Source organism: Anticarsia gemmatalis, chromosome 30 (genome assembly GCF_050436995.1).
Source record: "Anticarsia gemmatalis isolate Benzon Research Colony breed Stoneville strain chromosome 30, ilAntGemm2 primary, whole genome shotgun sequence".
Lineage (NCBI taxonomy): Eukaryota > Metazoa > Arthropoda > Insecta > Lepidoptera > Erebidae > Anticarsia > Anticarsia gemmatalis.
The window spans coordinates 1,368,507-1,386,437 of record NC_134774.1 but is presented as its reverse complement, the minus strand read 5'-3'; the positions used below and the strand labels follow the sequence as shown (position 1 = coordinate 1,386,437).

At 36.5% G+C, this 17,931-nt stretch overlaps 2 protein-coding genes across 4 annotated transcripts in view; both read left to right on the top strand.

The window, feature by feature from the left end:
• FeCH (ferrochelatase, mitochondrial) overlaps nt 1–11,044 on the top strand; it is a 29,186-nt gene extending 18,142 nt beyond the window's left edge. For all 3 annotated transcript variants that reach the window (XM_076133704.1, XM_076133703.1, XM_076133702.1), the window contains 8 exons: nt 1,752–1,917; nt 3,865–3,982; nt 4,244–4,345; nt 5,124–5,289; nt 6,360–6,515; nt 7,061–7,177; nt 7,835–7,962; nt 8,319–11,044. In XM_076133704.1, coding sequence (XP_075989819.1) covers nt 1,752–1,917; nt 3,865–3,982; nt 4,244–4,345; nt 5,124–5,289; nt 6,360–6,515; nt 7,061–7,177; nt 7,835–7,962; nt 8,319–8,421 — 1,056 coding nt within the window. In that variant the 3' untranslated portion in view covers nt 8,422–11,044. The remainder of the gene's footprint in view (nt 1–1,751; nt 1,918–3,864; nt 3,983–4,243; nt 4,346–5,123; nt 5,290–6,359; nt 6,516–7,060; nt 7,178–7,834; nt 7,963–8,318) is intronic.
• A 3,735-nt stretch (nt 11,045–14,779) lies between these two features.
• The window catches only part of Invadolysin (leishmanolysin-like peptidase, invadolysin), a 125,119-nt gene continuing 121,967 nt past the window's right edge, over nt 14,780–17,931 (top strand). Inside the window, exon 1 of the mRNA XM_076133499.1 lies at nt 14,780–15,035. Within this exon, the coding sequence (XP_075989614.1) occupies nt 14,889–15,035 (147 nt within the window). The 5' untranslated portion in view covers nt 14,780–14,888. The remainder of the gene's footprint in view (nt 15,036–17,931) is intronic.

Here is a 17,931-nt window from a genome sequence, read left to right as displayed (position 1 = left end):
ACCCTTCATACGAAAAACATGCATTTTGTCGTATTTTTTTATGCGGAACACTCCGTTCGCGACTCGCACTTGGCCGGTTTTTTTAACAATTTAGAAACTTAATTATTATACCACAATACTATTAGTATCTTTCTTAATCACTTCAATTGCCTAAAAACAGTAATTTATCAAACTATTTGCACGTAAAGAAATATTGCATGTCTGAAATTACTTTACTTCCAGGATAATGGAAGTTGAGCAATATCCATAATGTTAATGTCTGAGCATTGGAAGTTATTATTTCTTGATTTATTTTAATTTAAAATATGATCTTCTTTTTATCGTATGGTTAGTGGTCAACCTAGTGACAAAGTTGTTCAAGCCCGAAGGCCTTTGACATGGCTTAACAACTGTCACCTTAGTAGATAACAACCGGGACCGAATTTTAACGTGTCCTCCGAAGCACGGAGACGCCCAGTACGAATACCACTATGCGGTCACCCATCTATGTAGTGACCGTGCCAAGGGTTGCTTAATTCACAGATCGTTTACGGACCGGTGAGCTACAGGATTATCTCTGATTTTAAAATAAAGTTGATGTCTTGCAATAAAGTCAGGTTCCTAGTCAGGTCGAGGCGCCCATAGCCAGTTGCGCTCACCGGTCGGTAAACGATCTGTGGGTTAAGCAACCGTTGGCGCGGTCATTCTATAGATGGGTGATCGCATTGTGGTATTTGAACAGGGCGTCTTCGTGCTTCAGATGGCACGTAAAACGTCGGTCCCGGTTGTTGTCTACTATGATGAAAGTCGTTAAGCCACATCAAAGGCCTACGGGCGGCTTGAACAACTTTGACACTAGGTTGACCACTAACCATACGACAAACAAAGAAACTATGTAGATATCGTTATATTAAAATGGCCATTAGAATACTTAACACTATACTTTAGCGTGATAAATAAATTAGTATTCGAAATAGTAAACAATAGATAATATTTTGAAAGAAATATTTATAAAAATGTTGTGTTTATGATAACCTGAGATAAGGATGTCAAATTGTATAGATATCCGTCAAGGAAACAATTCGAAAAATATGTTATCTTTGGAATATTTTGGTATTATAATACCTACATTTTTAACTGAAAACTGAGAAAAAAAATCGAGGTGCCCATAGCCAGTTGCACTCACCGGATCCCATAAGTAATTGCAAGTTTGGCGCAGTGGTTAAAGTTGTCACCTCGCCGCAATAATAATAGCGCTGTGTATTGGTTCAACCCACCCGGAACAAATCTTTGTGTGATGAGCACGAGTATCTGTTCTGAGCCTGGTTGTTAATGTCCATCGTGAGGAAACCTTGCATGCCTAAAATTTGTTTGACACATTTATTGAGGGCAGGCAAAGTCCTCAACCCGCACTTGGCCAGCGTGGTGAACTCAAGGCCTAACCCCTCCCCTCGTTTGGGAGGAGACCCTTGCCCAGCAAAATTTATTTTTTATTTAAATCTATACTAATATTATAAAACTCAAGAGTTTGTTTGTTTGATCGCGTTAATCTCAGGAACTAGGTACTTGTTCGATTTGAAAAATTCTTTCATATTTAGATAGTCCATTTATCAAGGAAGGCTATAGGCTATATATCATCACGCTACGACCAATAGGAGCAGAGTACTAATAAAAAATGTTACAAAAACGGGGAAAATCATGACCCATTCTCTCTTATGTGACGCAAGCGAAGTTGCGCGGGTCAGCTATAAATTAAATTTTTCGTATTTCAGGTGGGCGGCTACCTACACAGAATAATGACAGACCGCGACATGATACAGTTACCGGTACAGAGCAAGTTGGGGCCGTGGATAGCGTCGCGAAGAACTGAGGAGGTGCAGAAGAAATATAACGAGATTGGAGGGGGATCACCTATCTTGAAGTGGACTAATACACAAGGTAATAAGAATATTGTGACTGCCTCCGTGGCGCAGTGGTTAAGGTCGAGAGGTCGTGGGTTCCATTCCCACAAGGAACATTTTTTTTGTTCGATCCACAAATGATTGTTTCGGGTCTGGTTGTACTTTGTGTCCGTTGTTTGTATGTTTGTCCCCGCTACACAAGAGAAATTCTTAGTGCAGGAGGTGTTAAAATAAAATTCCTACCCCTGGTTTCTGAGTATACATTTAGCGGTCATTTATCTAGCTTTTTTATATGAGTTTAAACACTATTGAATAGATTACTACCGCTAAATGTACCTCAGAAACCGGGGTCTAGTCGCTATCCGGCTACGGCGGTCAGTTTCATAGAAACCGGCCAACGGACTTTGTTTATAGCATCACTTAGACACTAGAGAGTGTACCTGTGTATTGTATGCCATCAAAAACATTCTGTAAAAACCTCAAGTCTCGCCGTAAAAAGTTGTGAGATGTATATAATACCAAGTCGATTAATCTATTTAGTCTCTACTTAAAGGACCTTCTGTCTTAAGTTATTACGTATGTTATTATCATGCCAATTTTAAAAAAATACCTTTAAAACAAATAGACCGACCTGGCCATCGCATGATTTGATTATTAGTATGTATCACACTACACAGCACGACAAGAAGTTAATGCTCCTGAATTAATGTTAATAATGGCGAATTTGTGTTTTCTTGCGATGACCAAGTCGATCTATTTGTTTTAAAGGTATTTTTTGAAAATTGGCATGATAATAACATACGTAATAACTTAAGACAGAAGGTCCTTTAAGTAGAGACTAAATAGATTAATCGACTTGGTATTATATACATCTCACAACTTTTTACGGCGAGACTTGAGGTTTTTACAGAATGTTTTTGATGGCATCTCACTTCTTTTTGTAGAGCGAACATAAGTCCAATTTGTATGGAAAGACGTTTTTTTTTCATAATTCAACATATTTTCTTATGGGAATGTTGTTCAGTTTCATGGGCTAAACACCCTTACCCACCCTTTACCCTCTCCCGTTATGCCTCATATAGTAGGTACCTATTTACACCTATTTATTTTATTTTCTACAGTAATAATAATTCATTAACTGCAAATGTAACCTTGTAATCTTATACATTTATATGGGATTACAAAGTTATTGTTGCAGTTGGTGTATTTAGAAAAATGGACCGAAATTAGAAAATATTAAATTTTTCCCATGATTAAGACACTAAACCCTATTTGTATTCTAAATTTTAAGCTTCTAAGTCTACTAGAAGTACCTTAGACTTTTGATGATCGGTGAGTCAGTGAGTCAGTGAGTCAGTGAGTCAGTGAGTCAGTGAATCAGTGAGTGACAAAATCCAAAATTTTAACAAGTTGTCATTCTTAAACTACTGGTTCAAATTGACTGAAATTTTAAATATACCGTGTTTATACAATGACTGATTAGTTGCTGAAAATCCAGGCTTCTTGTTTTATCCACAACGAAATTATAGGGGTGTCAAAAATAGCCCGAATTGCTTCGAGAAAAGGATGTTACGGCCGTGCCGCTTTTTTTTTGCTCGACTTACGGGGGCACTTCCGTGCCCCCAGATACACACGACACTATAAATAAAATCCTGCACAGTTGAATGGTTTCAAAAAACTGGCCGCCATATCCGAATATCGGCTAGTAGGACAATAATAATTATAAAAAGTTAAACGTCTATGCTGTCCCACTGCTGGGCAAAGGCCTTCCCAAATGGCATTATATCTATTTATATAAAAATGAATTGCTGTTCGTTAGTCTCGCTAAACTCGTGAACGGCTGGATCGATTTGGCTAATTTTGGTCTTGAATTATTTGTGGAAGCCCAGAGGTGTAAAAGTTGAATAAATACATTTGAAAATGCGCATTATTACATAAAAACAAGAAAGTAGCAGTAATAACATATATTTTATTAACATTTCAGGTAAACTCCTAACAGAAATGCTAGACAGGATCCTCCCGGACTCGGCGCCGCACAAACACTACGTCGCGTTCAGATATGTACCACCCTTCACGGAGGAAACATTCGCACAATTAGAAAAGTGAGTAATTTTATATCACCCTACTATCTATGTATCGTATGGTTAGTGGTCAATCTAGTGTCAAAGTTGTTCAAGCCCGAAGGCCCTTGACGTGGCTTAACGACTGTTATCTTAATTGACAACAACCGGGACTGACTTTTTACGTGCCCTCTGAAACTGGAGACGCGCAGTTCAAATACCACTATGCGGTCACCCATCTATGGAATGACCGCGCCAAGGTTTACTAGTATATGTTATAATTTAATTGTTATTTTTTCACAGGGATGGTGTAGAGCGTGCGGTAATATTCTCTCAGTATCCACAATACAGTTGTGCGACCACAGGCTCCAGTTTAAACGCCATAGCTGACTTCTATAAGAACAGGTAAGAAAACATAAGATTTTAAATTAAATTACATTTTAGACTATAGGTTCCCTAATCTTTTAGGGACTATTACCACTTTTCCAGTAGATTTCCGTACCCAAAAGCTGAACACGGTACCCTATTACTGAGTTCGCTGTCTGTCTGTCTGTCACCAGCATGTATCTCATAAACCGTAATAGCTAGGAAGCTGAAATTTTCAGAAACAAAAGTTTAAAATAATAAAATATTATGGGGGTCCTGAATTCCTGATCCAATAAACGTATTTTTTTGGTACGAAACCCTTCGTGCATGAGTCCGACTCGAACTTGGCCGGATTTTTTTCATTCTGCATAGATACCTCCTGAGTATAATGAATCTACTGACATTATAGCAATTTAAAAAAAACATTGAGTTAATATGTACGTTTATATAAAAATAATTATGTACCTAGATTTGTTAGATGACTCAGTAGGTATCAAATAGAGCTATAAGAAACATAGCACAAGTTTTTAACAATTAATATGGGATAACTTTTCTAAAATAAATTATTGTTATTTTAGTATTTTTTATTGTTGGTCAGTAAAATTTTATACTAATTATGTGTAAAATATCTTACCGAAGGGTACCGTGTTATAACCGATGTAACTGGGTTGTGGCGGTCAGATAGACAGTCGCTTCATGTAAAACACTGGTATTCAGCTGCATCCGGTGAGACTGGAAGCCGACTCCAACATAGTTGGAAGAAAGACTAAGCCATGATGATGATGTGTAAAATATATTATTATTCATTTATTTCCAGGAACGTCCCATCAAACATAACATTCAGCATGATAGAGCGGTGGGGCAATCACCCCCTACTGGGCAAGGTGTTCGCTGAACGCATCAGAGATAAACTGCAGTTGTTCCCGGAGAATGTCCGAGACGATGTGCTTGTGTTGTTCACGGCACATAGTCTGCCGCTTAAGGTGAGATATATACTGTTTGTTAAACAGACGATAGAACTTAAAAATATAATAATAAATTTAACCCATTAATGTCCCACTGCTGGGCAAGGGTCTCCTCCCATAATGAGGGAGGGGTTAGGCCTTGAGTCCACCACGCTGGCCAAGTGCGGGTTGGGGACTTTGCATGCCCTCAATAAATGTATTAAACCAATTTTAGGCATGCAAGGTTTCGTCACGATGTTTTCCTTCACCGTTGGAGCAAGTGATAGTTATTTCTAATACACACATAACTTGGAAAAGTCATTGGTGTGTTGCCTCGGGTTCGAACCTGCGACCACTTGCGTTGGAGGTGTCAACTTATACCACTCCGACAAAATAGCACTCCGATGCGTTTTAATTTAGACAATACTAGAGTTCTATATACCTAGTCTCAGACACTATTGTACACCGACAAACCGTTTCTTCGACATAACTTAAATAAGAAACAATGCGACTTCGACGACATACTCCTTCGACAATAATGCTAGGTCGATAGCAGTAAACTTCGAAGTACTCTTCTCAGGCATGTTGTACTTCGGCAATATCGTAAATCGACATGACACATCTAAGCCACCAAGTTATGTTTAATTTAAAAAAAACTAAGAAACGAAGAACGTTTATATTAATTTTTTATAACATTAAAATTGCGTAGGTACATGTTTGTAAGATTTATGATAGTAAAAATGGCTCAATTGAAGTATTTTTTTTTAAATTAGGTCAGAGACCTTACTATAATCATTGTATAGAATATTTGTTGAAATTCCGTTTGTTTGGCGCAGTGGTTTAAGCGGTCACCTCGCCGCAATAACCATTCCGCCGCCGGTGGGTTCGATTCCCGCCCGGGACAAATATTTGTGTGATGAGCATTAGTATCTGTTCTAAGCTTTTAATGTATCTATAAGTATATATTTAGAAGTATATTTATCAGTTATCTGGTTACAGTACAAGCTCTGCTAAGTTTGGAATCAAATGACCGTTTGTGAGTTGTCCAGTAATATCTATTAGTTGTTTAATTTCTTTTAGTTATTTATTTTTTGTCTCTCTCTCTGCAGGCAGTATCCCGCGGCGACACATACCCTCACGAAGTATCAGCGACCGTGTCGTCCACAATGCAGCAGCTCGGCACCAGGAACCCTCACCGCCTGGTGTGGCAGTCCAAGGTGGGCCCGCTGCCGTGGTTGCAGCCTTATACCGATGATGCTATTAAGGTAAGTCATTTTAAATGAACTGGGATTAAGATAAACACTTAAAAATTGGCCAGCCAATATTAGGGGAGGTGGCCGATTTTATTGAAATTGGCCAGTTACTCCAAAGCTGGTCAGAAGTAATGAGGATTGTTTAGTAGTCGAGAGTAAGTACCTAAAATTGGCCTGCCAATATATAGGATGTGAACTATTTTATAAAAATTTCGCGCCATGAAAACTGGTTAGAAATGCTGTAGATTGTTTTGTAGTCTAACGAAAGTACCTAAAATTGGCCGGTTAATATTAGGGATGTAAACTTTTTTATAAAAATTGGCCTTTAAGTGAAAATATTTGAAAACTGGACAGCAGAAGTAGCTTAGCAGTTAAGTATTTTTCTGGGATTGGCCAATATTAGGCCAGCATGGCTAGTTTCGCTAAAATTGGCCACATATTTTTTTATAAAAAATATTGCCAAGCACTCCTGATAAGTTAATCAAGACTTATCTATAAGCGTTAAAAGGGGCTGTTAAAAAGAAACAATTTCCCTTAATGTCTAATTTTGTCCACAGGCATACGCGAAGCAAGGCAGAAAACATCTCATCCTGGTGCCCATAGCGTTTGTGAATGAACACATAGAGACCTTACACGAATTGGACATTGAATACTGCGATGAGCTTGCTAAAGAGGTATTTACTTAATTTTAATTTAATATCTAACCCTCTTATCCATAAAAATACATGAAGTTATGAAAGGCTTATAAAGTGTTTTGTTTCTTTCACTCCTTAGCGAAATGAAGTAGAGAAAACATATTATAGTAGCTTTTTAACTAAAAAAGGTTTATAGTTTGTTTATGAATAAGACCAAAAACATACCACTCGCTGATCACTGAATATTTTTTCATAGTAATACATAAATAGAATTGCGTCGAGAGGTCGTGGGTTCGATCACTACACGGAACAATTATTTGAGCGATCCACAAATAATTGTTTCTGATCTGGTTGTACTTTGTGTCTGTATGTTTGTAAAAGTCCCCGCGACACAAGAGCGACTCTTAGTGCGAGAGATGTCATTTTTAAGAAACAAAATTATGTACCTAATCATATATTTATTTGCTGCGTGTGGTGGGTTCGAATCCCACCCACAAATCTTTGTGTGATGAGCACGAGTATTTGTTCTGAGCCTGGATGTCAATTTATCTATATAAGTATATATTTTAAAGTATATAAGTATGTTTATCAGTTATTTGGTTACAGTACAAGCTCTGCTTAGTTTGGAATCAAATGACCGTGTGTGAGTTGTCCAATGATATTTATTTATTTAATTATTTTATTTATGTTTTTCAGGCTGGTATAGAACAGATCGAGAGAGCGGCGGCGCCTAATGATCATCCCATATTTATAGAAGCGATGACAGACGTCGTGGCACAGCATCTGAGCAGCGGGCAACATGTGTCCAAACAGTTCTTGACCAGGTAAGTTTTTGACAAAAGCCATTTTGACATGCCATAGTTTGTGAGAATGGATAGTGTATGTTTGTTACTCATTCACGCAAAAACTACTAAAAGGTTTTAATAAAATTTAATACATAGATAGTTTCTAACCAAAATCAAATCATTTATTCATTTAGATCAAATGCTGACACTTATGATAGTCAATGATACAGAGAGTGAATTTACCGCCAGTTCGGAAGGTGTCAATGAGAAGAGCTCACAACAAACTCCTGGACACTCAATACTAGATAGATTTATACATAGGATACTTTTCACCTGAGAAATGTTTTCACGCGTACTGAAGCTATTATAAAAAACATTTTTTTTTCTATTTTCAGGTGTCCCCACTGCGTGAGTGCTAGGTGCCATTCATCAAAGGAGTTCTTTAAGAAACTTTGTAACAATAATGAAAAGCCAGAACCGATTGCTGCTACCTCATAGATATAAGATATATTATAAATTAGCCCATTACTGTCCCACTGTTGGGCCAGGGTCTCCTCCCGTAATGAGGGAAGAATTGTCTTGAGTCCACCACGCTGACCTAGAGTGGGCACTTTTCAAATTTGTTTCACATACTTATAGAAAATCATGACTATAAAATTTTAACTGCTGCCCCACTGCTGGGCAAGGGTCTCCTCCCGTAATGAGGGTAGGATTGTCTTGAGTCCACCACGCTGACCTAGTGTGGACAAATTTGTTCACATACTTATAGAAAATCATGACTATAAAATTTTAACTGATGTCCCACTGCTGGGCAAGGGTCTCGTCCCGTAATGAGGGTAGGATTGTCTTGAGTCCACCACGCTGGCCAAGTGTGGGCAATTTTGTTCACATACTTATAGAAAATCATGACTATAACATTTTAACTATTACTGTCCCACTGCTGGGCAAGGGTCTCCTATCACGCTAAAGGAAGGATAGGCCTTGAGTCCACCACGCTGACCTAGTGCAGGTTGGGAAATTTACATAAAAAAATCAATCAAGACGTTCTTCCAACTATGTTGGAGTCGGCTTCCAGTCTCACCGGATGCAGCTGAATACGAGTGTTTTACATGCAGCGACTGTCTATCTGACCTCCACAACACAGTTACCTGGGTTATAACACGATACTAAGTAAGACTGGTTGTCAGACTTTCGAGCTTCTGACTACTGTTAATTACTATCAAAAATCTTTGAAAATGACAGCTGGGACCCACAAATTGACGTGAATTCCGAAACACGAAGGAACTTGGTATGTTTATAAAATCTATATAAGTATGTATTTACAAGTATATAAGTATGTTTATCAGTTATCTGGTTACAGTACAAGCTCTGCTTAGTTGGGGAACAGATGACCGTGTGTGAGTTGTCCAATATTTTTTCAATATTTAAGTTGATAGACCTTTGCCCAGCAGTGGGACAATAAATATATATTTCAAGTTTTAAGACTTAATAAATATTTACTAAAACATCAAGATCAAATGCACTTAATTTCTCCGTATAAGACAACAAACAGTCTTCTGAAAGGTTGGTTAAATAACTTTACTGTTAAAACTAACTGTAGAAATAATGAGTTTCTGATTCTTAGTTAGAGAGTTTGAGGTTCGATTTCCGGGTGAGGTAGAGTGATTTTTTGGGCTTTTATTATATTTTATTGTAGTCTAGTTTGGTAATGTGCCCGGTATATGGTTATAGACTCGCCCCCTATTACATGTATATGTGTTGACAAACAACTTGAACAATGTCGCTACATCATAATGAACGATATTTAAGTCTGTTAGAGAATGTTTGTTTGTTTGTTTATCGTATCGTTAGTGGTCAACCTAGTGTCAAAGTTGTTCAAGCCGCCCGAGAGGCCTTTGACATGGCTTAACGACTGTTATCTTAGTAGACAACAGCCGGGACCGACTTTTACGTGCCCTCCGAAGCACGGAGACGCCCAGCTCAAATACCACTATGCGGTCACCCATCTATGGAATGACCGCGCCTAGGTTGCTGAACCCACAGATCGTTTACCGACCGGTGAGCGCAGCTGGCTATGGGCATCATAATGAACGATATTTAGGTCTGCTTGAGAATTCGCAGTGGTTAACGTGGTCACCTCGCCGCAATAACCGTAGCGCCGCGTGTGGTTCGTACCCCACCCGGGACAAATATTTGTGTGATGAGCACGAGTATCTGTTCTGAGCTTGGTCGTAAAATCTATATTAGTTTGTATTTACGAGTATATATTAGGTCGGGGAAAAAGTCTTTTCGCATTATAGTATGTATGAACTTGTAATAAAATCTTTTCTCTACACAAAAAGCTCGATATTTGGGTACCTCACGAGCTCACTGAAAGAAACCTAATGAACCGTGTACTCATTTGTGATTCTTGAAGCCGAAGAGATTTTATTACAAGTTCATACATACTATAATGCGAAAAGACTTTTTCCCCGACCCAAAAAGTATGTTTATCAGTTTGGCTACAGTACAAGTTATGCTTAGTTTGGAATCAAATGACCATGTGTTAGTTGTCCAATGATATTTATGACTATTGCGCTTGGATCGCTCGATTGTTAGAACAGTCAACCGAGAGTCCTCTGTACTGTGTCTACGTTCAGTTTGATAACACCTACGCATGTTCAAGTTGTTTGATGACACTATTCAGAAACTCAAAATATGTTCAGTAGTTTGACAGTTTTTCAGCAGACTAACATAATTGACCTTTTACTGGGAGAGGACAATTGGGTAGTTGACTATCAGTCAAATCAGCTACTCTTTATGAAATGTCAAAAACACATTTTAATACAGAAATACGATAGTGACGTCACAGTTTCGTATTTTTGGTATCAAATGAGTGTCTAATAAAATGTTTCAGTCTGTAATAATTACAATTTTAATATTTACGAAAATTACATAGTCTGAGCATTTTAGATGAACCTTTTACGAGTACAAGTTTAATCATTTTTCGTTAACCCAGTCAACTACCTAATTGTGTATAAATATGGTATTTTTTATATAAATAAATGCATTTTTTAGTTAAGATACATATTGTATTCCGGTGTCTGTTTGTTTATGAATAAAGTGGTTTTATTTCTTGTTATTTTAGTATTTTTATTTCTTATTTTCAGTAAATAGGTTTCTACAATTCTCTTACCCATCATCGTCATCATTATTGACCTGTATATTAGATCGGGGAAAGTCTTTTCTCATTATAGTATGTATGAACTTGTAATAAAATCTCTTTGGCTTCAAGAATCACAAATGAGTACACGGTTCATTAGGTTTCTTTCAGTGAGCTCGTGAGGTACCCAAGTATCGAGCTTTTTCTGTGTACAGAAAAGATTTTTTAATGTGAAAAGACTTTTTCCCTGACCTAATACATCAATTGCAGATGATTAAGGTGACGTCAGATAGAATTAGTGCACTTTCGTTCGTCATCATTAGTCTAGCCTTTCTTCTAACTATGTTGGAGTCGGCTTCCAGTCTCACCGGATGCAGCTGAATACCAGTATTGTACATGGGGCGACTGTCTATCTGACCTCCACAACACAGTTACCTGGGCTATAACACCATACCAGGTCAGACATTTCAGGCGATGATTTTAACTAAAAGTGAAATTAGATCAATATCTATATAGTATGTATACATATAGTAATTAGTACCTTGCCCAGCAGTGGGACAGTCATAGTTTAGAAAATAATAGAAAAGTTAGATATTTCCGATAGGTATTATAGTTGAATTATATACCAATATTATTACGTAGTTAGATGCTAGTACTTTTGATAAGAATTATTCGGTGTTTTTTAATTAGTAGGGACTTGAATATGTTGTGTAGTATTGGTGGTAGCTCCTTATATCGCACCCCCGGTGCAATACTGTCACTTATGCAAAAATGTAGTTTTTCAGGAGAAGCATTTAAAACATTGATGAACCTCACACAGCAATGACTTTATTAGATATCTATAGATAAATGAATAGCTCATATTATAATGTCAATTTTTCACTTTACTTTTGCATAAATAATGATAGAGGTGATTTAAAACCATTACTACATATGTAAGTACATAAGTAACTCATCTTTTACAAAAGTGACAGTGTTGCACCAGGGGTGCGATATAGTCAATGAATTGTAGTAAAAAAAAAATTTAAGAAAAAATGTGACGTTTAAAAAAAAGTGGCCAAGAGTTTGTTGGCAGCTCTTCTCATTGGCCCTACCTTCCGAACTGGCGGTAAATTGACTGTGTTTGACTATCATAAGTGTCTGTACTTGACGTAAATGAATAAATTATTTGATTTTGAATTGAAAATCACTTATTAATTTAGGCCAAACACTCTCTTATGATAATCAACAATTAATATAAGAGTTTAAATACCATTAAGGACTTACAAGAAGATAAGAAAGTAATGAAATTATGCTGCAAGAAAATTGCTACAGACATATTCGGTTCGGTTATGTTTATCGCACAACAAAACTGCAACAAATCTCATCTTAATTTTTGGACGACCTGGGATTTGAACCATAGACCTCTACTCGGCAGTCGTATACATGACCGACCACAGAGGCAGTAAAACATATAAAACCATTACCTAACAGCTGTCAACTACTGTCAAAGTAAATATGTACTTAGTGCTAGCTGACCCGCGCAGCTTCGCTTGCGTCACATAAGAGAGAATGGGTCATCATTTTTCCCGTTCTTGTAACATTTTTCGATGCTACTCCGCTCCTAATGGCCTTAGCGTGATGTTATGTAGCCTAAAGCCTTCCTCGATAAATGGGCTATCTAACACTGAAAGAATTTTTCAAATCGGACAGATTCAGATTAGCGCGTTCAAATAAAAAAACTCTTCAGCTTTACAATATTAGTATAGATAATAGTATTCATCGCACGTACACTAACGTAATGCAACGCGCTAGGAATCAGCAATGTGTGAGAAAGTTAGTTATTATTGCTCCGTTTATTTGTTCCGGTTTTGTATAGAGTAGAGTTAAGCAATGTTAGGATGGGTGGTCGTTTTGTCTTTAGAAATTAACATAGGGGTGGTTTGGTTAAGAGGTTAGAGTAAAGTTAAGCAATGATGGTAAGGTTGCGTTTCGGATGGGTGATTGTTTGTTTTGTCTTTAGAAATTAACATAGGGGTGCTCGCGAGTGATTAAATCGTTATCCCTATGCGTTAATCATCAGCCTAGCCATTCTTCCAACTATGTTGGAGTCGGCTTCCAGTCTCACCGGATGCAGCTGAATACCAGTATTTTACATGGAGCGACTGTCTATCTGACCTCCACAACACAGTTACCTGGGTTATAACACGATACTTGGTTGTCAGACTTTCAAGCTTCTGACTACTGGTAAACGACTGTCAAAGATCTTTAAAAATGATAGCCGAGACACAATACAACGTGCGATCCGAAACACGAAGTAACTCGCTATGAATAATATGGTCACCCATCCACAGAACAACCTCGATACGTGTAGCTTAACGTCAGTTATTGTTCTGTACGACTGTTGTTACTTACCCCCGGTTTCTGAGGTACATTTAGCGGTAGTTTATCTATTCAATAGCGTCAAAACTCTTGCAAAAAAAAAACGCAATTGAATAGATAAACTACCGCTAAATGTACTCAGAAACCGGGGGTTAGTCACGAGCTATTTGTAGTACGAGTAGTCGAGTTTAGAAAAAAAAATGGAATGAAAATTATCGAGATTTTCTAATGATGTTTTCTTTCATTCATTAATGACAATTAGTTTGTATTATACATAGGTAATTGACAAACATTGTTAAGTGGGTACCTGGTGTTAGTTTTACTTATAATTGCATTAGATTCCACTACAGATAATAATAATTGCTGTTTTTTTTTTGTTGTCCCCACGAGGGTAAAACCGCCCCGTGAGGGAGTTTATTGCGATCAGACGCGAATAAACAATTCTGCTATTTGATACAGAATAAATAATTGCTGATTATACTACTAGAAACTAACTACTAGAAACCCTGTTAGTAATTTATGCCTCGAAACGTTTAAATTATCTAATTAAAGGTTAGGTTAGCAGTAAAAGACATACAGGCAAAGAGGCTAATTACTTATGCCCCGTTTCTGAGGTACATTTAGCGGTAGTTTATCTATTCAATAGCGTTTTTTATGAGTTTAAACACTATTGAATAGATTAACTACCGCTAAATGTACCTCAGAAACCGGGAATGTGTCACACAAGTTTCTGAATTTAGCCTTAGACCCCTAAAAGTATAAAACAAATGGCATTTGAAAAAACAGTAGTGGATTTTGCCGGCATTTATATTTATACATTTAGTCGGTCCCGATAATGATGGTCTTGTTATAATTGGCTGTCTTAACTTTGCGTATTCATACTACCTGCTCTTGAAATGTTATCTAAACAACTCTCTACTCTTTCAAACAATAAATAACTTTGATTTAGTTGTTATAAGTTAAAGCACGTGCGGGCAAACACATAATCAATATAAGTACCTACCTACCTACTTCCCACAATACAATACACCTACACTAAAAACTATTGAGTAAAACAAACGAAATGAGCTTTTTAATCTGTAAAAACATTCAAAATGGCCAAAAAACAACATTTTATTACAACATTATTTCATTGCAAAACAAAAAATCAATGAATTTTACAAATACTTAACATTTTAAACACGCCAAATCCTTGGTTACAGTAAATCAATTGACAATCTTGCGTGTATCTTTCTATTCTTTCATGTAAATACGTTTACACATGCGTTAAAAAGAGACAGAGCATCGGAAATAAAATGGACGGTGAACATCAGCTGTTGCAACGCTCCTCACTTCACTCTGCGATATCTATTCATTCATTTATTTAGTTACGACGCGAATATCATCGAGTGAGGACGTGTAATTAATTTCTCGCTAAAATAAAATGTAAACAAATAGTTTTTTATTGCATTTAGTGAGTGAAATGGCACTTATATCACGCAAAATGTATCCGAACGCCAGTGTTGTGTTGTGGTTAGTGTTTGTACAGTACTTAAATGTGGTTTTTTCATACTCAGTGACCGAACATAAACATGTTCATTGCACGCACGAGCATCCGAAAGCAGACGAAGTAAGTAATTAATAAGAAAACTGTAAATTTGAGATCGTTTACCCGAAGTTGTAGCAGTCTCGTTGAGGTTATGTCAATTTGTGAAACTGCAAATCAATCAATGCAATTGTTTTACTAAATTCTTTTGTTTACAAGTTCTTTTTAATTAAATAACTACGTTGGCTATCTGTTTATTGTATTGCATTGTTCAAATACCGTTTTTAATGACTGTAATGATGTTTATTTTAAATATAATCGACACGATTCTGATTTTAACCAGTCGTGTCAGTGTTGTGAAGCAAAAGTTTTGTTTCAAAAGGTTGAGACTAAAGTTGTTTATTATTCTGCCTAGTTGTTATTGCAAAGTTTAAATTTGTTCATAATATTGTAAGTTTTGCTAAAGTTTAATAATAATTTTAGCATAGAAAAACTCGTTTAGTGTTGCTAAAACAGGCACGTAACAACAAAATTGTTTTGAGGAAACGTAAAAAAGAACGTTAACGACTAATTTGCCAACTCCATAGTGCATTGCTCATGTTAGCTATGACAATGTAATTGCTGGCGGCACGCAAAATAATGCAATCGGCATGCAATTTATTCAAATTAACGATGCAGTACACATTCACGGTGTTACGATATGTTTAAATTGCGTGAAAAATGCAAGAATAACCAATAATGTAAGTAAACTTAATTATCTCAGGCATAATAGCAGATACAGGTTGTTATAGGCATAATACGCGGAATTCCTTTGCCATTTATGTTAGGTACGACAAAGAATAAAGATTCTAACATGGCGGGATTTTATCATATCACTAGCTGACCCGCGCAACTTCGCTTGCGTCACATAAAATTTTTCCCCGTTTTTGTTTTATTTTTCACTGGTACTCTGCTCCTATTGGTCGTAGCGTAATGATATATAGCCTATAACCTTCCTCGATAAATGGACTATCTAATACTGAAAGAATTTTTCAAATCGGACCAGTAGTTCCTGAGATTAGCGCGTTCAAACAAACAAACAAACAAACAAACAAACAAACAAACAAACAAACAAACAAACTCTTCAGCTTTATAATATTAGTATAGATTCGTTCTTTTGTTTGATTTTACTAATCATCTTCTTTATTATAAAAATGAATTGCTAAATGTGTTGTTAAGTGCTAAACTCGGGAGCAGTTAAACCTATTTCGCTAATTATTTTTTAAAATATAACTTAAAGTACAAGGATGGTTCTTAAGGAGTGAAAAATCTTATTTATTTATTTATTTAGGGAAAAACAAACAGTTACACACTTACATTGTTATAAAGTAATACAAATAGGTACTTCTTATATGTGAAACCAACAACGTTTTCCACGTCTTATACATAATTATTCTGAGAACTGTGCTCGAGTGAGACATAAAATGACTTTATTATTAATACATTTAAGTAATGTTATAAATTATATAAATAATAGGAAATGATATGCAAATAAATGAACATATGTCACAATATAGAAGACCAAAGTTAAAATTACACAAACTGTAAACCATCAAGCTTTTCAATTATTTTATACCTGAACTGATCAGCTGATAAGACGAATAAATCCAGATCTGTAAAGTGATCATTGTAATTTTTGGCAATACGAGTTAGCGGTGCGCGGACTCCAGCATTTGTGCGAGAAGACCGAATAGCAAAAAGAGTATGTCCGCGCACTTCGCGTCTCACTACAGTTCTGGGGATGATATAGCACAAATTGCCAGCTAAATCTAAGCAATCGTATCGGTTATTGCATAAATCATATAAGAACATTGTCTCAAGAAAAAGGCGTCTGGCTCTTAAATCATGTAATTTGAAAGTACTGTTTACGTCATTGATTAAGTTATGACCGCAACGGTATTGCATTGCTTTGATGAACTTACGCTGAATCCCTTCCAAGTTATCTATATATTTCTTGTACAGAGGGTTCCATATAATAACGGCATATTCTAATTGGGACCTGATGAGTGATTTATATAAATGTATATAGGTATCAGTTCTTTTAAATTCTTTGCTGGATCGCATAACAAAACCATACATACGGTAGGCATTGCTGACAATTTTATCTATATGTTCGTCAAGGTGGAACTTTTCATCAAGCAATACTCCTAGATCTCTTACAGACGATACTTTGGTAAGGGCTGTTTGGGCTAAATTGTAGATATGGACTAATTTATTCTTGTTTTTAGTGAAAGTAATCGACACGCATTTTGATGTGTTGAGATAAATTTTGTTACTTGAGCAGTATTCACCAAAACGATCCAAATCAGCTTGTAGTAAGTAACAATCTGATTGTCTGCAAATTGTTCGATAAATTTTTAGGTCATCCGCGTATAGCAAAAATTTGGAATTAACGAAGCAGCTTGAAATATCATTTATGAAAATTATAAATAGTAGAGGCCCCAAAATTGACCCTTGAGGTACACCAGACGTAACTAATACCGAATCAGATTGATGTCCTCTTACAACAACCCTCTGTGATCTGTTTGCCACATACGATGCAAACCAGCGCAGGAGATCGCCACGAATACCGTTATATGCGAGTTTGTGAAGAAGGAGCTCATGATCCACCTTGTCAAAAGCTTTTCGAAAGTCCGTATAAACAGCATCTATCTGTATCCGCTGATCCATATTATTAAATACGTAATCTGTAAAAGTCAATAAGTTGGTAACCGTAGACCTTCTTTGGACAAATCCATGTTGTTGGTTCAATATTACGAAATCTTAAAATGCAAAGAAAAAATAGGTATGAAGCGTCTATTAGGCGGTACGAAGTTTGCTGGGTCAGCTTGTAAGGAATTTAAAGGTAATTGTTTAATATAGTATCTGTAACGTTTATTAAGGAAATAAGGAGACATAAAACTAATAAGCATGTATGTATTTAGAAGTATATTAGTATGTT